At 35.1% G+C, this 20210-nt stretch overlaps 2 protein-coding genes across 2 annotated transcripts; both read right to left on the bottom strand.

Annotated features, from left to right (window-relative positions):
- Nucleotides 1-2066: 2066 nt before the first annotated feature.
- On the bottom strand, nt 2067-16876 carry LOC136812339 (uncharacterized). The gene is made up of 7 exons (XM_067068835.1): nt 16785-16876; nt 16621-16651; nt 16330-16416; nt 14010-14111; nt 13570-13654; nt 13198-13340; nt 2067-2841 (listed from the first exon to the last, which is right to left on the bottom strand). The coding sequence occupies exons 1-6, from the start codon at nt 16874-16876 to the stop codon at nt 13198-13200; spliced, it is 540 nt and encodes a 179-aa protein (XP_066924936.1). The 3' UTR covers nt 2067-2841.
- An 849-nt stretch (nt 16877-17725) lies between these two features.
- On the bottom strand, nt 17726-20004 carry LOC136812303 (uncharacterized protein MCAP_0864-like). Its single transcript, XM_067068800.1, has one exon. The coding sequence runs from the start codon at nt 19976-19978 to the stop codon at nt 18398-18400; it is 1581 nt and encodes a 526-aa protein (XP_066924901.1). The 5' UTR covers nt 19979-20004; the 3' UTR covers nt 17726-18397.
- Between the last annotated feature and the right edge of the window lie 206 nt (nt 20005-20210).

The following is a 20210-nucleotide window of genomic DNA, read 5'->3' on the forward strand; positions in this document are numbered from 1 at the left end:
GCAAAATTAGCTCCCTTGGGGCATAAATGCAGCAACTTTTTTATCACGTATAACGTAGCGTAGCACGGAAATGAATTTTGAAATTTTCGTAGATATCAAGTTTCCTCCTGGGGACGGGTTTTTCGCCAAAACGAGGCTAAGACTATGGGACAGCCTGGAGACTTCAAAAATTGTCGGATTTGGCTGAAATTTGGCACACTTGTTTCTTGGGTGAATATGTGGAGGGTTTTTTTTTCAACTTTTCAAAAATTTTGATTTTGGGGCGTGGGGACGAGTCTTTTGTGACTTTAATAATAAGTTTTAAAGCTAATTTGTTTTGCTACAATCGGGCCTTTGAATAATCCGAAGCTACTGAAGTTTAAAACTTTAGGCTTGAAATTTCATTCTCTTCCTCAATCTGTGAAATCATTGTCATTTTGCCTTGATCCCAAAATTAGAACTTTTCATCTGTTAGTCAAAAAACTGCGTCAAGAGACGCACATCTGATACACGCTTTTTTTTTATAAGAATACACTTTATAAGAATGTCCATGATGAAAATGGCCAAAAAATTAAGAATATGCTAAGAATTTCACCATCATGGAATTTTGCTACTCAAGCTAAGAATGTCATTTTTAGAGCATTTTAAATTATAAATTGCCAATTACCCCCAAGTAATAAGAATGCTGTAAGAATATTTTAGGATGATTTTCCCAAAAAAGTTAAGAATATCCATGATGAAATGGATTTACACCATTCTTATAAAAAAAAAAAGCGTGTATGTATTTCAGAAATTGAATTTGTTTAAAACAATATTGATGATGTCTCCAGTCTATCAAGGCAGGATTAAGCTTATTAAAAATTATGCGCATTATTGGGTAAAACTTTATAAAGCTTATTCAGATTATTGAATGTAGCGTAATTCGCAATAAAAACATCAATTTATAATCATAAATTCTGGTCATAATTCTCAAAACTTTAAATAACTTTCAAAACAATTTTAAATTTGTACTATGAAAACTTTGCGCAGAAAGCATGGCGTTCTAAAGTTACTTTAGAACGCCATGGCAAAAGGAAATTATTTTTTGACGTTCGCATTATTTAAAAAAGGGGAAAATCGCAAAAGATGCTGACAGAATCAAAATTTTAATAAAATTTTAATCAAAATTTTAATAAAATTTTCAATCTTTATGAAATACCTTAAGTGGATAAATTTTTGCGTCTACTAATTTTCGCGAGACGAGAATTTAAAATTTTCGCGTGGATTAAATTTCTCGGAAATGGTCTTCTTTATTTAATTTCGCGATTATATAAATTGTTACTATAAAAGAGATTTGTGCTTTTTAATCGAACAAAGGCAGACAAAGTCGCTCAAAAGCTTTCAAAAAACAAAGAAAGTACTTTTAGGAGGTTACTAGGGTTTATAATTGAAATGAAGAGTTGAACTCGTAATATAATAATTTGATTATTTCTTTCTTTGATTTCCCGAACTTTTATTTTCGCGATTGTAAAATTCCAAATAATTTCGCGTGGACTAATTTTCGTGAATCAAAGAAGGCCTTCAAAATTTTCACGTGGACTTTCGCGAAAATGGCCAAAATACGCGAAAACCGCGAAAATTAATCCAAGCGAAAATTTATCCACTTACGGTATTCATGGACGTGATGGTTAAAATTTGAAAACTTTTTGACAAATTGATCAATTGATTTTACGGATTACGCTAAATATATAGTTCAAAACTTATTAGGCTTAAGTTTTAAAATGTTCCTCTCCATAATGCGCTTCTTTTGTTAAGTTCTAACAATGAAGTGTAACGGTGCGAGTTCTTAGACCCTTCATGCCTTGATAACCTGGAGTCAGCAGGTCAGCAGAAGAATTATAAAAAAACTAAATATGGACAACCAGCTCGGCTATCTATGAACTGAAGAGTTAACGCTCAAATAAAGTCTTTTAATTGCAAAAAACGACAGAAAATCTTTAAATTAACACTCGATAAGCCTCGTGAATAATTCAATTTACCCCCTACCCAATTCATTTCAAAAAAAGCCTTGTAAAACGGTATATAACCTAACAACAGACGAAAAACAGTTTTGAAAAATCGCTTAATTTTCTTTATTTCAGAAACGAACAAAATGCCAATAAATAAATAATTGCAGAAAATGTCTCTGTCGAAAAGTTTGAATTTATCGTTTTAGATGAAAGTGATATCTTTCAAGATTCTTTCATGAATTAATGTCTATTTCTGTATTGTTCTCAAACTAGATAACGTAGCCTCACCCACTGGGGATTGATTGGTCAAGCAATACACTCTAAAAAGAATATCAGCTCAACAGTTTCTGTCGAAGATGCTCATTACGTCTAGCACCATCTTATAACAATCTTTTGAAATGATTTTCCAAGTTGCTTAAGGTCCATCCATCGAGACCTTACGTAAACACGTTTACGTTCACGCTCACGAAGGACACCCGTCACATTGACACGAAACTGCTTCACGGTAAGCAATCACTTTCGTTTTCTTGCTCAACATGGGGCATTTCATAACGGTCATTTTGCGAATCGTTTTCTTTGGTTTACAGAATTTGCAATCGATAGCCAACGCGTCTTTATCGTTAGTATACATTGAGGAGGAGGTGCAATAACCATGGCAACCTTTAGTGATTACCGTTACTACACCACAGCCAGGCTCGTAGATTTTCATCCGCATTTTCTTCACAGCGCACGGCGTCGACGCAGAACCATCAACGGAGCGTCGCACCAACGAAGCGGAATGACAAAAGGAGATGAAAGTTACTAAACATACCAGTTGCAAAATCGAATTCATTTTAGTCATCGTGTTGTGTAGTTGTTTTCCTTGTTTTAAAAACTGAAAAGGAAAGGAATGAACGTATTAGAAAATGATACTTAAAATACCAATACTTAAAAGTTTTTTGCTTTCTCATGCATTCCTCATTTGGTTTATTTTCTAAATATGATACCCCTTGGGCACTCTGTTTAGTTCAAAGTCAGTTGTACGGTGATTAAAAAATGAAATGACAAACTTAAAAATACTAAAGCAGAGGTGCATTATCCGACAAGTTCTCACGATCACGAATCAATCATAGTATTTATACACACTCAACCACTCGCTCAAACACTGCTATAATCTTGCTGAGTGAATCAGTGAAGCTTAAGTGTGAAACTTCCAAAAAAAGATGAAGGGACAGTGACGAAAACAGTTATAATCTGACAAAAACTCAACATCTTACAACTTGCATGGTTGCACCTTATTTACAAACCATTGTGATAGCGGACCGATTAATGCTGTCGCGACATATAACTTCATTCACACAACTTTCGAATCATCATCCAAACCAAAAAGATTTTCGATACTTTAGACAACGTGAATTTGAACTAGAAAATGCGAGGCATGCGATTACCTTGTTTTTGCGCAAAGTCATCGCAAAAGAAAATAAAGGCAAGGGGATCTATGTTCCAAAAATTATCTAAGTACTTCAGACTTCAAGCTAAATAGAGAGTTTCGAAAGTCAATTTTGATCTTACTTACTTTGTCTTCTTGGCTAAATAAATATCTGACGAAGTTCGAAATTACAAAATGGAACACTACATCAAAAAACAAAACAAAAAAGTTAAAATACGAATAAAAATCCAAGCTTACGACATTTTGGTCAGACTATGTTTCGGAGACACAGGCCCTGCAATATTTCAATTAGATTCGTACAATGTAATTTCCCTGAAAGTTGAACACTAGTTAGGCATTGGTGAGGCGAAAGTCAATAAGTAAAATACTCTGCGACCAAACGCCTTACACAACAACGCAACACTGACATAAACCCATCTGCTGAGACAATTACAAGAGATCATAGCATTCGTAAGTAGATTAAAAAAAGAATGTGAAATAGGGGAGGTTTGAAAAGCCTCTTCAGGCGTGTGTATGAAATAGTTGACATTTTCACGCGCCGTAAAACGAGGTGTTAAAGGTCACAGCAGTTTTAAAAATAGATCTCCCCTCTCTCAAATAAACGTCACAAATTCTTACAAACTTGACCGCCACATCAACAATTTGGAAGTTTGGGCCTAGACCACCAAGACACAGGAAATAGCAGAACTTCAAAGAAGTTGGAAAAGTGGCAGCCGGTTTCAAAAATCTAAATCAATGACAGTGGAGTCTCTTTAACTCGAACATCGTCTCTTCAGTTAATAAACGTTACTCCATAACTCGATCAAATTTGTGTTCCCGCGCGTGTTCAAGTTATGGACTTGACTGTACTATTCTTTGACATTTTAAACTTCGAAATCATTGATTGGTTGGATTTTTAATATATCGTTTTTTATATCGAATCAATGCACGATTACATCACCAAACTTCAATGGAAGAGTTCACGAGAATGCAATCTTCTACCAATCTGTCTGAACATCTAACCCGAAAAAAAAGACACTTTCGTAATAGTCAACTGCTGAGGTCGATCAAAGACGCCGTGTGTTGTTTTAAGGACGACTGCTCAAAAATACTCATCTAAAAATAAAAAGCACAGGAAACACAAGAAATGCAATCTAACATCGTTGAACTTAATTGGGGATAGATTATTTCCTTTTCATGAAGTATAAAAGAACACCCTCTCCACATTGCATAAGGACGAAAAAGAAGCAAGTAAATCACCCTCAAACTGAGACTGGAAAAGTTAGTTAGTCTGGGCGAGCTCATGTGTTTTCCAGCGATGGAGACGGTTAGCTTCTGATTTGACTAGATCCTGATCAACTGAGGACGACGGTAAACAAGCAGCTTTACCGTCCTCAATTTTGCGGGACAAAACTGATAGTAGGGGCCACTATGTCGCGAAAAAGCTTCCCGTGTGCAGCAGCTTGTGCAAAGGGATTTTATGATTGAATATTGTTCCTTGAATGTAGAAGATCAAAATTTGAGAGGTGGAGCCGGGTGTGACCACCCGTTGCCATGGAAACTGACGTCATTGGTTACTATGGCAACCAAAATAAAAAGTCATCAAAATTGAAAAAATTTTGTTTCAGTCGAAAGAGCATGAAAAACTGATAAAGAAAAAGGTCACAACCTATATCTGAAAATGAATATATCAGGAGATATTAAGGAAATAAGGCAAAATGACGTCATAAAACGATGACGTCATCGAAAAATAAGAATTTGCCAAAATTCAAAAACTTTTGGTTTTTTGGAATAAGTACCTTCCAGTGAACAAAAAATATTATTATGAAAAAGTCTGAAAATCCTTTTTAAGAAGTCTATGAGCCAAAATTGATATTTTTAAATTTTGCCTGTAATGTGTTTGGGCAAGCTCCAACCTTCGACAGGCAAAAAATGAAATTGTCAATTTTGGCCAATAGACTTTTTTTAACGAATTTTCAAACGTTTTCGTAATAATATTTTATGTTCCCTGGAGGGTCTTTTTTCCAAAAAACCAAAAATTTTCGAATTTTGGCAAATTTTTATTTTTCGATGACGTCATCGTTTTATGACGTCATTTTGCCTTATTTCTTTAATATCTCCTGATATATTCATTTTCAGATATAGGTTGTGACCTTTTTCTTTATCAGTTTTTCATGCTCTTTCGACTGAAACAAAGATTTTTCAATTTTGATGACTTTTTATTTTGGTTGCCATAGTAACCAATGACGTCAGTTTCCATGGCAACGGGTGGTCACACCCGGCCCCACCTCTCAAATTTTGATCTTCTACATTCAAGGAACAATATTCAATCATAAAATCCCTTTGCACAAGCTGCTGCACACGGGAAGACATAGTGGCCTATTTGCCGTCCCCAAAAGTGCAAATACATCAACTCTCCAATGTACCATAGGCTCCAGAAGTAGACTTTGCTACTTTGTATAAAGAAACAGGAGGTTCAAAGGGGGTTTATATCAAGTTTCACTGACCAGAGGGAGGGTAAAGAAACGCCTTAAAAACATCAAAAGAAGTAACAATTTTTTTGAGCTCAAAACGGGCATCCGAATCATCTTTGAAAAATGTTGTGGCTATAGATATCAGAGATTAAGGTCCTCCAAATAAGGTCAAAACATGGTCATAACAATTTGATGTTCGTTAATACATAAAGACTTATCACCCAATGAAAAGAACTTTGGTCGGTTTTAAAAAATACCGTGAAAATTGATCAAAAAGTAATACATTCTTAATATAGAAGCGAGCTGAATGAATTTCTATTTTTGAACCGCAGAGACAAAAACCAAGAAGTCTAAAACGAGGATTTTTCCTCTCGACGCATGACGCAATTTTCGATAGATAAATACTTGCAAATAGAAGCTTGAGTTTGTAAAATATGACAAAGCTAGAAAGATTTAGAGGATTTCTCAGTCGTTCCACCTTCACAGTTCTTAGTCAGTAGCATTACCAAAAACCGTCTGTTCTGCTCTATTACCAGGCTGCACTCATCCCCGAAATTAATTTTGATACTTGGAGCTGCGTATCGTGTTTAAATTTCCCATCCAAGAGTTACCTCCGTCTTCGTCTTTTTAAGGGGGTATATTTTACCGAACAGACTAAATGAACGTTACGCTATACTCGTAAAACGAAGGAGAGTCATATCAGTGTTATCAAATTTGTGCAGAGGCAATGAAAACGATATAAGTTGAAGCAGGTTACTTTAAATTTCAGGAAACTCTTGGAAGGAAATTTCATACACGATACGCAACCCCTATACCAATACATATCGGAGGCAATGCGTGCAGCCTACTCTATCACAACGGTCTTCAACAAACCTAATAGTATTTTCGATTTTTGACCGAAAGCAAAATCTCATAAGATTCGTCTAATAGGTCTTACAATGTTTTTCCAGATAATAAGTTGCGTTCGAATCTAACTGCAACTGAGCAGACCAAATAAAAAGATAATTGGAGAACCAAGTAAGTTAGCAAAATGTTCAAAGATTTTAAACTAATTAATTCCAACAGTTTTTGCTTACTCCTTACTATACTCATCATACCATAAATAGAAGTGATAGACAAAAGTAAAGAAACACCCGAACCATTTATATACGAGTATCACCACCAATGTTGTTTTCATTGTAAACAACCCCTTTGAAGGATAAGGCGAAAGTAGATTCACGGTCCTCTATTCTTTGAGCAAGCAACTGCGACTGGGAGGCTGGATTGAGAGCTTTTTATACTAAAAAAGCCCCACTGCACTATAAAAATTAAATAGTTTTTTATAAAGATGAAGCTCTATTGTCAACAAACAATAGTACCTTATGCTGATTGGTCGGAGCGTTAAAATAATACCTTTTAAATGAAGTTGTACCATTCGGGAATTCCATATAAGGAGATTAAACGATCCTTTTTGAGCACCTGAGCAAGCCTTCGTTATCGTACCTTAATCTTAAGAACTTGTTGATAGACCCTATCCTCAAACCTCATCCTACAGACAGTGCGTTGGACGAAAGGGAAAGTACCAAATTGATCTTGCTCCATAGAAACCTCTCACTCAACAAACATCCTGCAGAAATACGTAAAGTCGAGTGTTAAAAGGAAGTTAAGATACCTTTTGAACGGAAGTAAACCCGTCGTCTTGGAAACGGCTCGTGTGGGAGAATGGATTTTGTAGGGTATTGAACCGAAAGAATTAACACTTTAATGACAGCCAATAAATAGAGCGATCATATGTGCTTCAATAAACCCACGATAAGAAGATCAATCAGATTGCAAAAGCATAGCTGGACGAATTTCCCACAGCTAAACAAACCATTTATCTTGCCAAAACGTCTGAAGGGTTGTTCAAGTAAAGAAATTTCACTCACCCAACCAGGAGTCAAGATTCATGAAAAAAAGAGCTCCAGAACCTGGGACAAATACTTTTTAACGTTGGTCAATAATCTACGGTATGCTCCAGATATGACAGTTAATATAGCTGCTTATTACTGGTTACTTCTACTGATAAGAAAAAATTGAATATCGCATACTTTTAACGGGCATGCTTTGCAAGTGCAAAATAAAAACAAGGATTTCCATTTTTAACTTTAGCCACTGACAAACTCATTAGTTTCATTAAAGACCAGATCCGAAATTATCAACGGTCAAATTACCTTAGCTTTCCAATTCCTAACACATCTTAAGAAAAGTTGTACAACTGTGAAATGTTAAAAGAACATTCATCTAAAGAACAGCAAAGGAAGAAAAAAGAAAATAGTTTGACTAATTCAAAGTTGGAGGAAAATATTTACAATATTTACAAAAAAACTGACAGGGTATTCGTACTCATGCGTAACGCATATACCTTTTTCTTTCAATAAGAGCAAAATATATACCCAGCGGGCACACGACGTTGTTTAAACGTTAATCTAACGTTATATGGACGTTGTGAACGTTAGATAAACGTTGAAACAACGTTGTGTGCCTGCTGGGTAAGAACATACGGCTTCAAGGCATAAAATTATAAGAACATTTTAAGACTATGTTCTCAAAAACCATCAATTTCTTAGAAAATTGAAGTAAGATTCACACAAATTGCTGAAAATGGGAAAATCTTAATATAAGCTTTTAAAGCTTTAAGATCTGAAAAGTTCAGCCTGAAGTTTCAAAAAATTAGTGTTCTTATTACGAAAAAAAAACACAAACAAAATCCTTCATACTAAAAGAAACATTCGATGGATGCCATTCAAATTAACAAGTATCGTCCAGTAGAAGTTTCTAGATTTCAAAACTATCATCTTGGTCAGTTTTTCAGGCCAAAATGAACAAAAATTAACATACGGAGAAAACTGTTTCGGTGTAAGAGGTTTTGTTAACAGACAACAGACGTCCCACATCAACTGTCGAAAGATTAGAATAGAGACACCATTTTATACCACACAGAAGATTCTAACGAGAATGTATGAATATCACTTCCGTAAGATTAGTTCACCGATTATTCAGCGCGTTGAAGAATTAATCAAATTAACAAGATCAAAAACCGAGAAGGAAATATTGAAGGTGATTGAAGGAAGCGCACGTGCTACAGGACAGAATTAAAAATATATTGAGCCTTAACATCTTAGAAAAAGCGATAAAGTACATTGACATAAATTTATTCTTTTAGTATCATTTCATGAAAGAAAAAATTCCTTCTGGAAGACGAAGCTATATTTGCATACTTCTAAATTCTAAATTCATTTTCTGTGTCTGCAAGGCTTTATTCTTCAAAATGAGATTTAAAGGATCCGATTAGAGAAGGAAGCAAAAGATCAAATCTTGTGCTGACTAATGAAAAGCGGTGTAAGAGAACAGCGTGACGCATTTTTCTTATCAGCACAGTCACCGAAAATCGCAAAAATACATATTTTGTCACCACATGACACCGAGACACCGAAATACCGCGTACTTTTTGTTTTCAAACACCAAAACACCGACAGAAAAAAAAGTAATAGCGTCAAACCATCAAACCGCCCCCTATGATTGTACATCATAAGAGAAAACGTGTGATATTATAGACAATAGTACATAAACAGAAACAGTTTTCAGGTGGTCATTTTTTCCGGAGGTACCCTAAAATACCAGATAATCCAAGAGGGAGAGGGGGTCAATGAAAATTCTTGACAAATACAGGGAAGTTTTCTAAAATTTCGACAGAAATCAAGAGGTACCTTAAAATTTCTGCACAGACCACCACTGCTTTTGTACCTCACTGAGAAGAAAATCCGTCCGAGAAGGAAGAGCTTTGTACACTGTACCAGACAAAGAATGTTCTAGAGCACAGACCATCAATACTCCTCCTGGCAACCTTCTTGGAACATATCCAACAGGATGTGTCAAAAGATTCATGTTGCAGCCAAATAAACAAAAGTAAAGTTGTTGATGAAAAATGATTTAATCTCTCGCTAAATCTTCTTGTGAGTTTTAAAGCACTTTGCATTAATCCTACCACAAAACTACGTCACATGGGAATGGAACACAGCGAAGGAGTGATCAAGTAAGCACACTGGATAACACATATAAATGGAAACGAGAAACACTCCCCCGTATCGTTCAGCATTTTATATACCACAAATTTCGGACAAGCATACTGTTGAAAGCCCGGCTCAAACTAATTAAAATTTCTCGTAAAATTCAAGATTTCACACTCAACTCTTTTAGTTTTTCACTCTAAATAAGAGCTTTCCACGATTCCCAGGAAAATCTCGATTGACATTCTTCAGAAGCATAGACGCATGTAAAAAGCTTTGAGTAGGGATTGGGAATAAACAGATCATTAAAAATTTGACATAAACCACTGACCTTTATATACCATGGACCGAGTTTCTCAATCCCGGTCATCTTTGATCGGATGTGGTACCCTAATGGCGGCATGTGGTACCCTAAATGCATCGAGAGCGCTAGATCTACCATCCCTCGAAAACTTTTGATGATGTAGCGCCGTTAGACGTTAATTTTTAGCACTGCAACTTCGATCAAAGATGGCGGATGTAGCTTGGTCCAGGGATATATAAAGGTCAGTAAATATAACGAATGTCAGACCATTTGCTTACCCAGCATTTTTAAACTATGCACCTGCATAAATTTTGCTGTGTCTGCATGAGAGGCGCGCCTATATCAATAAAAATATCCAATCTCCAAGAACTAGACAATCATTAGAAAAATTCTCATTAATAAACAAGAAGCTGTGAGACAATATTAAGACTAATCCGAGACAAAAACAAACTCAACGCCAGCAGTGTATGGACAATTAAAGCTATGTGAAGAATGAGGGGTTTAAGTCAAGAGGCATTGCCTGAAGATTATCCATAGGAACTAAACAAAATAAACATCCGACGCCCGTCGAAAAATTTCATTACAAAATATTACGTAGCAAAAAGCTGACTTGATACATTTGAAAGAATTCTATATTAAAACAAATTATAACAAATGCAACCAATTTACGCCTAGCACTGAATAGATACTGATACCGTTTTCTGAACAATATCGAATTATTTGAATTGCGAAATTTTAAGTTTTCAGTATTTTCCCAATTAATTTGAAGATCAAAGCATCCAAATTTTTATGCTTTAGATATGAATTAGATAAATTTCAGGTACTACAAATATAGCCATCAACACCGCAAAAGGTTGCGTAAGCTGTTAAAAACATCAGAACAAAAAGGACATCACCTAAATAAATCAGCTTTTATATTAGCATCTGCACCAGAATTGACGTACCAGCATGAAGACAAAAAGATTCATAAGGTCTAGCCAGGGAATCCAAGTTCAAAATTTCAGAAAAAACAAAAAATATATCAGATCACAAAGTTCTAAAATTTCTTAGCTTGGTGCAGCTAAATCAGTCTGATACAGAATCTTTGATACCGTCTGTGTGTGAACCCTTGTTGACAAACTTTGATGAATCAAAATCTCCCTGCAAGCGAGCTATCTGCAATAAACGGTAAACCAACATAGCAATATCAAAATCTAGACCGTGAAAAAAGTTTAGCGCTTGAATTCCCAGGCTAGATATGACCAAGTTCTGCAAAAAATAAAGACATCATCATCATGTAATGCACGAGGTGTTGATTCCACCAAAGCCAAATCAGAAAATTTAATGAGTTATGAAATACTCATTACCCGTCAATAGATTCAACGTTTAATTAAACACATGCGGTTGGCTGACACTCTATATATAGCATCAAAGAAATACGCCATTAATCGCCTCAAAAGAAAAGGAGAAATGGATTTTCTATAATTATATTGTGCGTTCAAAATGCCTTGAGAAGTTATTAATAAACACCATTAATGCCAAAATCTGATAATGGGATCATCATAACTTAATAAAGTCTTTGAGCCTTAAAAATGTCTTTGGGTTTATAGTCACCATAAGTTGAACTTGGGATGAATGAAAAATATAGCGGCCAGTGTTTGAAAACGCCAAACATTAATTTGAGATCTCGCTCAAGTAGAAGTGATTACACAATTTCATTCATTTATATGATTTCAGAAAAAAACCACAGTCGTTAAATTGTTTTTAAAAAGGAAACAATTCGACTAATGCAACAAAAAGGAGGGGTAATTGCTCAAAACATAAATTTTTTAAATAACCGAAATAACTCAGATGGCCACAAAATTGCGCTTTGAAAATCGATTAACATTTGTTTAGCTGATTGAAAAGAAATCTTCATACGGGTATGAATATATAATCTGGTATTAGCAAGGTCAAAAATTCAAACCTCAAACAAACTCATCTGCGAGTGTAATCACCGAAGCCATAAAATGTTCCAACAAAAAACAAACGACTGAAAATTTACTTCAATGTTGTTCCGCATTGTTGCTTGATATATAAGTTCAAAATTGACCTAAAATCTAAGTCTAATTGTCAACGTTCAATTTGAAATTTAATATCTAATCCATTTTCAGAGCACTGCAATGACCTTCCTTCCAGCACTTTCCCCAGCTTTACTACTGCTTAACTATATTCATCCTGAACCCTGCAAGAGATCTCTTTTTATACAAGAACACACCCACACACAAATATAAAATCCACTCCCTTACAAACAAATGGTATATTAGAATCACAAACACAATATCCGGGGTGTCTAGAAATTCTATCAGCATATCCAATGCCTTAGAAAGAAATATCCCACGATAATCTTGCAATTGATCAAGAGCTACATATTTTACTTCCGCTGAGCACAGCACTCTCCTTAAAATGATCCCTATATGACGCAAACAAACTCGTACAGGTTTTTTTATCACACAATCGTTAGGGATAGAATGATAAAGGGTTATTGATTTGATTGTATGTCTATTGTTAACATTTGCAAACTACCTTGCATTGAGCTCCGCCTCTCTAAAGGGTGCATGCTGTAAAAGGTTCCCACACGCTAATCCCATCACATCACTTACGCGGAAAACTCTGTCTAGAAAGCTTCATAAAAAAGATTCGTGCCAAGCGGAATTTAAAATTTACACAAGGAAAGGTAGATCCTATCCCAGCACGCAATTTTTTTTATCACGACGTGGTCGTCTGGTACAGGTAGCTCTGATCTTTCTAATTATTACATTATTAACGAATTTTGCTTAATCTGGAGACGGGGTAGTTTATTTCTATATTTCGTTGTGACGGAGAACAGAACCTTCAACCTCGTTCCCTGCGTAGTTATTCTCTGATGTCCGTAAGTAACATTAATAAAGCCTGGAATACACAGGGACGAGGTTGCAGAACCTTATGAGATAGAAATTTTCAACAGTGTTAGAAAACTTGACGAAAATCAAATAAAACCAATCACCAAAACACATACCTATTCGACTTTGTGATCCATTTCATCCACCATCTTGAGTAATCGAGGTAAAGAGAACTTCAAGACCAACACAATAGTGAAAACAATAGAGGTGATGAGTTTCCAGGTGGCCAGAGAACAGCCCAAATATAATCTGTTGACAACTAAACATAAAATTAAAGGTTCGACAAAATAAATAATACTGAAAACTAAGCCTTCCGACTATTTAAGGGGCTGTCCCCAGTAAACGGATCGTGAATGCATAAGTTGTCAAAATATTCCGATATTTCTTTTTCAAAAGAGTGCTTCTCTCGCCCTGAGAGCTTCAGACAGCGAAATGTAATACAAAAGCTAAATACAGCAAAAAGGAAAAATGACTTAAAATAACCTTACTAATATTGAAGGGAACTGGGTCTTGAAGACGCTTCAGATTGATTGGAACTCCCGTTCGATGTGCTCTTACTTTGATGATATAACTCTGTGAGAAAGGAATGGACGTTTTGTGATTAAAAGCAATGAATACGATAAATCAAACTCTGACTGACTCAAAATAGAAGGAAAGAACTAAGCTTAAAAGGGAACTCTTAAGTGGTCTTTAGGGTACGGGTGCACTTATTTATTTTTGCCCTAAAACCAAAACCTATTACCATAAACTCGCTTTTGTTGTCAAATAAGGGAAGAACAAAAAAGTATCCAGAGTCACATAATATTACAATGTAATGATAAGAGTGCCAAAAAAGGATGTACCCTATAAAAATCACTTAAAGTTCCCCTATATTTTAACATTCTAGAACTATAGAATTTGAAAAATGAGGAATTATATGAAAGCTCACTTTGCTTCCTGCTTTCCACTGAAGTTGTTCAACGTTCAAAAGTTTCCTATTTGAAATTCTTCCTTGACTTTCTTCAACTTCAAGAACAAAATCCGTTGGTATCTACAGAGAAAATTGTTTAGAATTGATTACGTCAAATTTCCTAACGGAAGCACCCAAAAAAGGTCGGATTTTGACAGATTTTGACTACCTTAAGGGAACTTATTTTGGCGGCAGCTAATTTTGGGGAATTTAGTTCCCGCTAAAATTAAATATTTTGCTCACTCGCCAAAATAAGTTCCCACCAAAATAAAATTTTTTGTTTCCTTGCCTAAATAACCCCTGAAATTCATCAAAATTGCTCAAAATAAGGCAAAATAAAACAGATTTACGCTGTCATTTGCCAAAATTAGTTCCCGCCAAAATTAAAAAAATTCACTATTCGCCAAAATTAGTTCCCGCCAAAATTAAACTTTTTTTAAATTTTTGTTGCTCGCCAAAATTAGTTCCCGCCAAAATAAGTTCCCTAAAGGTACCTTGTTTCTATTTTTAGTAACAAAGAGGGGTTTTTCCCCGGCTTTTTTCTGTTTTCTGGTATTTACGCTATAAAATTGAGTTATACATATCAAGAATAGAAACCAGTAACTCTTGGTCGAGTCTTGGCTTTTCTTATTTTTCGTTATTACCAGGATTACTCACTTTATGCTTATTTTACTCATACATTAACTTAATGCAGGGCTTAATTAATCAACATTTTCTTTGCCATTTTATGAAATTTGAGGCTGAGAGTGTTTTAGTATGGCTCTTAGCTTTACGTCAACAATGAGCCCCATACAGCCCCATACAGCCCCATGCTGTTTTATTTCAAAAAGTTTCTTGCAAAAGAAAAACTGTGCAATAAGAAAGTTTCATTATTCTGTTCCATGTCCAAACGAGAATAAAATATATTTGACAGAAAAGATTCACGGAGAAAACCTTCACATTTAAACTTTTGTGTTCATTTGTATCCATCCAGGGGGGGGGGGCAAGCAGTTAGTACAGAACACTATGTGTACTAACTGATTTTTGGAAAAATCTGTACCCCACCACCAACCCCTGTCACTTAGTACACTGTGTACTAACTGTCTTTGACCTTGCTCAATATATATACCACCCCCCAAAATAAGGATCCGTCTCTCTACGGTGCATTCCAGGTGAATTTCACACCCCAGGGAGGTTATGTTTTTACCTGTCTTTACCAGGTATTTACCACTAACTACTTTCAAACAAATAAAAATATAACAAATTATGTTATGGAAGCTGATTGAATTTTTCTTTTACGGGTGGCACATGCCTCAATTCTGGATATTGTGTCCTACAGATTTCAAATTATATATCTCACCACAGTGACGACATTTTCTGAAGCTTTCACAGTTTGTATTCTTATGATTTATCTCCCATATTTGCATTTCAGTATCTTAGTTTTTTATTTCTAAACCGATCATGTAAAAAATTATTAAAATCATGTGAAAACAAATTACAGCAGATTATATACAGGTCACTCTAATCAGATATACAGTACACTATCAGGAAAAACGAGACAAAAACACACAAAAAGAGTCATTTTCCCAGTTTTTCCTTTTTTGTAAAAAGTATAACCATATCTCTCGATGAAACTGAGGAAAAAAGTAGTTTTAACCAGTTTCTAACCTAGTTAAAGTGACAATAATGACTTTCCAGAAACATTTTTTAGACAGAAAACACAGCATGTTTGTTCAGCAACTTATCCACCATCTTTAGATAATTTTCTATTTTTCCCGATTATGGATCGGATGATCCGATTACCAAAACAAAACAGAAAACGTTTGAAAGTTCGAAATTTTCAAATTCGAATGTTTTATTTCGAATATTTCTAAGAGTTCTAAGACTTCCTAGAATTGCAATGTCATGTGTCAAGCTGTTTATTCCTGACTGTCCTAGAAAGAAGATAAATAAAAAAGATAGAACCATAAACCTCTCATAAACTGATAACAGTAAAAATCTGAGAAATCTAGTTTAAAATTCTCGTTTTGAAAACAGTTAATACACCTTTTTTCTTCCAAAATTCTGTATACACCACCCCTTTCGGCAGTTAGTACACAGGTGTACTAACTGTTTTTTGCAAATTTGAAAATATACACCACCCCTTTTGGCAGTTAGTACACTGGAGTACTAACTGCATTTTGAAAATTTGAAAAATGGACCCACCACGGTACTAAGTGTCATGGGTGTCGTGTACTAACTGCTTGCCCCCCCCTGATCCATCTTATTAGGGCAGAAACACTGCGTCAAGGAAATGAAAATTTCAAAAGCAATGACTTACAACTGCTGGATAAGATACACGAAGTTCGTAATTCGAGTTTTCTTCTAATTCTTCGATCGTATACAGGCAAGTTTGTTTATCCAATGCCTTGATTGAAAAAGTAAGAGTTTCAGAAAATAAGAAAATTGGTAACATTATATCATTATTTCACTTACATCGTTGCCCTCTTTCATCATAAGGTCAAATTATCAGTTTTTTCTTTGAATCTAAATAGTGTACCCGTTGAATATTGCTTTGATGAACTGTAACTGTTTTTGACTGTTTCCTACAAGAAATGTGAAAACCACATACCTGGTCGGGAAAAGTCACATCAATAGATAGTCTAAAATTACAAAGTAGAATAATTATTCATTGTTAGGATTGGTAGCAATTCAAAAAGATTTTCGCATCTGGGACTGCAATACCTTACACCGCTGATTAGAAGAAGTTGTAAAAGGCAAAATAAATTTCTTTACCTATGTGCAAACTCCAGCACTTCTGAGCAAGACAGACACAATCCAACCAATATGAAAAGTGTATAAATTAATTTTGTGATTCTTCTTTTCATTATCTATAAAAAGAAAATACTTAGGAAAGACAAACAACAATAATTATGATGACATCAGTAACTTTATCTGAATGTTGTAACTTTATCAATATGCTGGAGGTCTGAAGGAGTAGGTCAATATCTCATTGGAGAGTAATGAAAGTCCACCTTTGATGTGCCACATCCCTAGCCAAGCTCAACAGCTCTTACGCATAAGCCTGGATATATTTGGTAGGATCTGACAATCCCGAGAAACGAGGGGAGTTCAGGCCTCCCACTGGCGATGTCTGATGAAATTCTGTAATCTTAACCTTCCAGGTGTTAAATATTTTTCCGTTAGCGTTTCAGAAGAAAATTTCAATATCGAGTGCCAGATAATCAGAAACTAAATATCTCAAAAATACTTGATCCATATGTCACTTTGTCAGAGTGTCAAGAGACTATCATTATATCATATTATGAATATTTTTGCAAATAGATAGAATTCAAACTCCATAAAAAATCACTCCAAAGGCCACGTATCTATTACATTCTAACCTTCTTTCTAAATTTACAAATTTTCACTTTTTTCAGTTCACAAAGTATATTCAATTTTAAAATACTATTTACATCAACTACATATACATTATATAATTTAACTTATTTTCGAAAGTAGATATTGCTCTCAGAAGATTTATCGTTTGGAAAAGGGATAGCAAGAGATTAAATTCAATATCCCAGTAAATTTTAAACCAAGGAGTCCAAAATCTTAATCCAAAATGATTCCCCTTTAGAATGTCTGAATTTGTTAAGTTTTCAAAATGGTATTCGGAAAATTCAGCCCGAGCGTGCAAGTTTTTAAATACACATTGTTTTTTTTAAGAAACTAGTTCTACTAATAAGCAGCCTAAATGTTTCTTAAGAAATCGGCCTTTTGAGCCTTAAATGTTTCTTACATGTTTCTAAACTTCTTGACATAATCAGCCTCATGGAAGGCTGGATTGGAAGGTTCTTAAAAAACAAATTGAAAAATGTTATTTTCTCATTCTCAGCCTTAGCATGTTTCTTAGATGTTTCTTAGTTTTTAGGCATTCTGAGCCTCATGTTTCTTAAAAGTGTGTTTCTTAAAAAAACCTATCTAAATTTGTACGCTTAAATCGGGGTGTGGGGGGTACTTAGGCAAATGGAGGATACGGTACCTTTTCTGGACTTTTAAAGTCCGGCTAGGGGTCGGAAAAATCAGAAAATCAAATTTCAGCCCCACTAAGGGTCAGAAAAATAGGAAAACTTAAACTTTTTACCCCCTGAAAGATCGAAATTTGGTCAAAATTGGTCAAATTTGCGGGACAAAGGGTCGTAAAATTCCCAAAATTTTCCTTTGTTTTCTCTTTTTTATTTCCGGTAAGGGTCCACAGTTCGAAAGTCGGGCGGCATCCCCGTCAGCTTGCAGCCCTAGTACCCCCCCCCCGGGGCTTAAATAAAACGAATGAGAATAATTTCCAAAAGTTGAAAGTCCTAAAATCGAGAAAATTCAAATTTTAATAATTTGTAAATTTCTCAACTTCATGCAAAAAATAAATCATCTAACATTTTTCTTTCAAGCATGTCTTCATCTTTTTTCAAAGATTTGGTTTTCGAGTTAGTAGTAGTTCTTTTTCCATAAACTTTATCAAGCCCTTTAGGCTTTGTTTTCGAGTAACTGTTTGAAGATGTGGTAGACCTTGACTTGAGAGAACTACTTCGTTTCATGCTGTATTGATCGACAGATGTACTTGTGGACCGAGGCTGTATTCCTTCAATTAACTCTAACATAGATGAGGGTTTGAAATGTTTACGTTGAAGAGGTGACACCAGGATCATTTCCTCATGTTCAGCATCTTCATCTGATGTTGTTGATTTCGAAAAACAAACACTCTTTTGTGGTGGTGGGCTCGAGTGTACTGATGTCCTTTTATACGCTTTCAATGATCTATTTGAAGTACCTTGCCTTGTTGGTTTCGAGTCAACGTCAAACTTCTCTTTGGTACTACGTTCTTCTAACATTCTTGCATCTCTAGAGGAAGAGCATTTCATCCGGCTTGAAAAAGCTTTGTTTTGATGTCTGTAGCTTGATTTTATAACTAATGGTGAATCTTTCAAAGTAGGTTCTCGAGGTGTCTCGGTTTGTACTTCCATATCAACAGTATGCTTCACTGGTTGTTTTATCTTTTTAGTCTGTTCATTGTTGTATGTTTCAAGTTGAGTTGAATTAGGACTGTTTTTAATGAGTTCAGCTTTGTTTTCCTTTAGGTCGTGGCTTTCAGTTTGCATGGATAAATCAGCGAGGGTGCTATTTGTGTGTTTAGATGCTGATTGTTGCAGGTAAGATTCAAGTTTTTTGCTATTCAAACCAACAGTAGGCTTCTTTGGAGTTTTTTCAGTTTGTTGTTTGATGACAGATTCTTGTAGTTTTTGAAGCTGTTCAATTTGCTCTTGTAAGATATTTTGTTGGCGTTCAAACTTCTTTTCTTGCTCTAGGAAAAGGTCTGAAAAGTTGTCAATCAGACTGGTTTCAGATTTAGCATCAAGATCCATAATACTTTGTGCATTTTGTTGGTTTGATTTCATTTCCTCCACCAGTATTTGATATTCTGTCAGTTTATCTTTCATTAAATTGTGTTGATGGATAGCTTCTTCTTTCTCACGCTGAAGTTGCATTTTCAAAGAACTATAATTTTCTTTCACGTCATTTAATTCTTTGACAGCCTTTTGTTTTTCACTTCCAAATTTAGCAAGTTCTTGAATGAGCTTTGTTATTTTTTGTTTGTCCTCTGAATTGAGGTCCTTAATACCAACAGACCTGGTGTATACCTTTGGGGAGGTAAATGATGCCACACTTTCTTTCTTTTCTGGAACTTTTGATTTATTTTGGTTAGCAATCATGACATTGACATCTGGAATCTCTTTCTCTTTTGCATTGACAGTCTTAACTTTGGATCTTGGAACATTCTTTGCAAGCCACGGTTTTGGTCGTGCTGTAACTTCAGTTGAATTCAAAATCTTACTTGGTTCTTGAAATTTGGTTGGATCCAGCACATTACGAAATTGATCTGAGTTCTGTGGAAAATCTTCCCAATAAATCTTCACGGGATCTATTTTCTTCATTTCTATTTCTTTTTCTGTTTTCACTACTGAAATCAAAAAGTTAACAAACATGTATAAATCATTTTGATTAGAAGAAAAAATTCTTAAGTCTAAAATCTCTAAAATCATCTCATTTTTTGTTGTTCTAGATTCTAACCCTTATCAGTATAGCTACCCTTATCAGTATAGCTGGGACTCTCCAAATCCTAGGTCAGAATCAAAGAATCAAAAGCCATCAACATCAACAAATTCC

This window comes from Clytia hemisphaerica, unplaced genomic scaffold, assembly GCF_902728285.1.
Source record: "Clytia hemisphaerica strain Z4C2 unplaced genomic scaffold, Clytia hemisphaerica genome assembly, whole genome shotgun sequence".
In the NCBI taxonomy this organism is placed as follows: Eukaryota; Metazoa; Cnidaria; class Hydrozoa; order Leptothecata; family Clytiidae; genus Clytia; species Clytia hemisphaerica.

What these genes read in the sequence shown, in the direction of transcription:
- LOC136812303 (XM_067068800.1), bottom strand. Translation starts at nt 19,978, where the DNA reads ATGAAGAAAATAGATCCCGTGAAGATTTATTGGGAAGATTTTCCACAG.
- LOC136812339 (XM_067068835.1), bottom strand. Translation starts at nt 16,876, where the DNA reads ATGAAAAGAAGAATCACAAAATTAATTTATACACTTTTCATATTGGTT. An exon ending in GTGCTGGAGTTTGCACATAG is followed by an intron (nt 16,652 to 16,784) that starts GTAAAGAAATTT and finishes TTGTAATTTTAG; the next exon opens with ACTATCTATTGATGTGACTT. An exon ending in ATGTGACTTTTCCCGACCAG is followed by an intron (nt 16,417 to 16,620) that starts GTATGTGGTTTT and finishes TTTTCAATCAAG; the next exon opens with GCATTGGATAAACAAACTTG.